We start from the raw sequence: 3835 nt of genomic DNA, 5'->3' as shown, positions 1-3835 counted from the left end.
CTGCTGGCAAGAACAGTGAGGTCAAGTCAATCAAGGATATTGCAGACAAGGCCATAATGCTTCATCCACCTTCACTTGATTTGGCAACGCCACTACATAAACAAGAAAAAGAAGAAGAAAACATGTTGGGAAATGGAAGGGATTTAGATGAGGAATCAACTGCTCAAAATTTCCTCAATGTGGCAAGAAAAGGAGATCTCTCTCCGACTCAGATTGCAAAAGTAAAATCTACGACAAAAGAAAAAAAAAAGGAAAACTCAATAGAAACAAAGCTGGCATGCCTACTGCTGGGATCCAAACTCGACGAGCTCTAACTAAATCAAATAATTTGTAATGGATGAAATTATTTGGAATATTAGATCCGTCAATACGCAGCAAGCCTTTGAGAGGCTAGTAACAATGCATAGACAACATCATTTCGATTTTGTTGGTCTCATGGAACCAATGCAGGATAATAAAAAGCTTGAATTGTACAGAAGAAAAATTGGATTATCTCAAGCTTTTTTAAACATTTCAAATAAGGTGTGGGCTTTCGTTGACGATCTGTATGAAGTCACAGTGCTATACGACATGGAGCAGCAAATAACGTTAAAAATGATTCATACAGAAACACACATTGTGCAGATTATTACTTTGGTTTACGCCAAGTGTGATGCAATCGAAAGAATTGAACTTTGGGACTCATTGTACGCAATGGCAGCAAATATGGATATTCCTTGGCTTGTTGGTGGTGATTTCAACGTCATATGGGACGAAGAGGAAAAGTTTGGGGGACTTCCCGTGACTTTGAATGAAGTCAATGATTTCCGACATTGCATGAACACTTGTAATCTTTTTGATTTGGGCTTCAAAGGAAGTATATACACCTAGTGGAATGGAAGAGCAGAAGAAGATTGCATTTTCAAGAGACTTGACAGATGTATGGCTAACATTGAATTTCAACAAATGTTCCCTGGAATAGAAATTACCCATCTGCCAAAAATTGGGTCCGACCATTGTCCCATGTTGTTAAAATGTGATCTTGAAACTATTGCGATAAAGAAATCCTTTAAGTTTCTTAACTTTTGGACAAAACATCCGACGTTCAAAGACGTGGTCAAGGCAAATTAGCAAGCCGATTTTGAAGCAAATCCTTTCACTTTATTCAACCATAAGATGAAAAGAGTGAAGAAAGAATTGTCAATCTGGAGCAAATCAACATATGGAGACATTTTTAAGAAGATTTCCAGTTTGGAAGAGGTCGTCAAGGTTCACGAGGCACAATTTGAAATAAATCCAACTCGGGCAAATAGGGAAAGGCTTTGCAAAGTTCAAGCAGAACTTATCAAATTTCTTGCTCTTGAGGAACAATTTTGGAAACAAAAGGCAGGGATGACATGGTTTAATGATGGAGATAGAAACACAAAATTCTTCCCCGCTCAAGTCAACGGGCGAAGGAAGAGATTGCAGCTATGAGGGATTCAAAACAAAGATGGAATCTGGATTGAAGACGCCAATCAAATGGCAGATAAAGCAGTTCACTACTTTACTGAGCAGTTCCATGAAGACAGAAGTCCATGTGATTTTGAAATTATAGATCATGTTCCAAAATTGGTAGGAACGGAGCAGAACATCCACTTGATAAGACAGCCCACAAAAGAAGAGGTACAACAGGCTACGATGGGTCTAAATGGAGAAAGTGCAGCTGGCCCGGATGGTTTCACATGCGCTTTCTTTCATTCATGTTGGGATATCATTGGTGACGACGTCCTTAACATGGTTAAGAGTTTCTTCAATGGTCATGCACTACCAAGATTTGTAACTAATACAAATCTAATTCTATTACCAAAGAAGAAAGAAGTGCAAACATTTTCAGATTTGCGTCCAATTAGCTTAAGTAATTTCATCAACAAAGTTATATCAAGGGTGATTCACGAGAGGCTAGTTAGTCTACTACCTACGCTCATTTCTGATGAACAAGCTGGGTTTGTAAAAGGACGAAACATTGTTAAAAATGTGCTCCTCACTCAAGAGATAATCACTGATATTAGACTAAGAACGAAGGTCGGGCCAAATATAGTGATTAAACTAGATATGACGAAAGCCTATGATCGTCTTTCTTGGTTATTCCTTACTAAAGTCCTGAGGCAGATGGGTTTTTGTGAAACATTTATTGGCTTGGTGTATGGAATTGTGTCTAATAATTGGTACACCGTTCTCATCAATGGTCAACCACATGGTTTATTCAAGTCTACTAGGGGCGTCAAGCAAGGAGATCCGCTTTCACCAACTCTCTTCATTCTTGTAGCTGAGGCATTATCACGGGTTTTAAATGATTTGCACCTCAACCTCTATTTCTGTGGTTTTGGAATGCCAAAGTGGAGTCCAAAAATAAACCATCTATCATACGCCGACGACACTATAATTTTTTCTTCATCAGATGCTAAATCTTTGCAGTTGGTAATGGAAATTTTGGCAGCATATGAAAGAGCATCTGGACAGCAGATTAACAAGTCCAAATCAGCTGTATACATGCATGATGCTTCTCCTCAAGATGTGGTGAATAAGGTCCAAAGAATTACGGGTATTTCCAGGCAAGAATTCCTTTTCATTTACTTTGGATGCCCAATTTTTTACACTAGAAGGAAAATGGAATTTTATGAAGGTTTGATCAACAAAGTCACGGACAAATTGCAAGCATGGAAAGGAAAATTATTGTCCATTGGTGGTAGGGCGATTTTAATCAAACATGTGTTACAAAGCATGTCGATCCATCTACTATCGGCAATGAACCCCCCTCCATTTGTCATCAACAAGTTACACAAGATTTTCGCACAATTCTTTTGGAGTAGTTCTATTGGTGGCAAAAGTAGGCACTGGGCATCACGGACTACTTTATGTCGACCTTATGAAGAAGGAGGAGTAGGTTTTCGATCACTACACGATGTTGCGAAAGCACTTTTCTCTAAGCTTTGGTGGAATTTCAGGACAAAGCCAACATTATGGAGCTCTTTCATGTCACAAAAATATTGCAAAAAATTAAATCCAATTGTTATACCTCGGAGATATGGATCACATGCTTGGAGAAAAATGCTGGAATGTCGGGACATTGTTGAACATCAAATTGGGTGGCGTACAAAAATGGGTTCATCACTTTTCTGGTTTGACAACTGGACGGGACTAGGAGCTTTATACTTTATAACTCCTCCTGAATTCTACATTGATGAATTAGTTAATAATGTTTCTGATGTTGTGGATAGAAGAGCTTGGGATGCAAACAAGTTAGCGAACATTATGCCTGAGGAATATACTGTGCACATTCTCGACAATATCAAACCACCAGGGGGCATCAATTACTTGACAAACCATACTGGTGTCTTGAGACAGGAGGTAATTTTTCAGTTAAATCAGCGTGGGAGTATTTGAGGCAGAGAAATGATATAGGGACAACATACAAAAAGATGTGGGTAAAGGGTTTACCATTCAAGATCTCGTTCTTTATGTGGAAAGTGTGGAGAGCGAAACTACCTCTAGACGACCATTTGAAGAAAATGGGATACTCCATGCCTTCGCGCTGCTGGTGCTGTGCGCAACCAGGGGAAGAAACCTTAGTGCATCTGTTCTTTACCTCGATTGCTGCCAACAAAGTTTGGTCATATTTCCTAATGAATGCTGGAATTAATCTGGAGAGTATGTCGATGCACCAGGCAATCGTGAAGTGCTGGACGCTCTCAGTGTTACCAAGATTGCAGCCAATTTTTCAAGCACTTCCGGCTATCATTTTATGGGAGTTGTGGAAGAGAAGAAACATCTACAAACACGGGGAAGCAGTAACAATTAGAAGGGTGATATATCA

The 3835-nt window shown here is 39.3% G+C and overlaps 1 protein-coding gene across 1 annotated transcript; it reads left to right on the top strand.

The window, feature by feature from the left end:
* The first annotated feature begins 333 nt into the window (after window positions 1–333).
* On the top strand, window positions 334–961 carry LOC138876046 (uncharacterized). The gene is made up of 2 exons (XM_070154932.1): window positions 334–795; window positions 854–961. Exons 1-2 carry the CDS (start codon window positions 334–336, stop codon window positions 959–961), a joined length of 570 nt encoding a protein of 189 aa, XP_070011033.1.
* The last annotated feature ends 2874 nt before the right edge of the window (window positions 962–3835 follow it).

The sequence above is a fragment of the Nicotiana sylvestris genome, chromosome 8 (genome assembly GCF_000393655.2).
Source record: "Nicotiana sylvestris chromosome 8, ASM39365v2, whole genome shotgun sequence".
NCBI classification, from domain to species: Eukaryota; Viridiplantae; Streptophyta; class Magnoliopsida; order Solanales; family Solanaceae; genus Nicotiana; species Nicotiana sylvestris.
The sequence above is the reverse complement of the archived record's forward strand: the minus strand, read 5'-3'. Positions and strand labels throughout refer to the sequence as shown.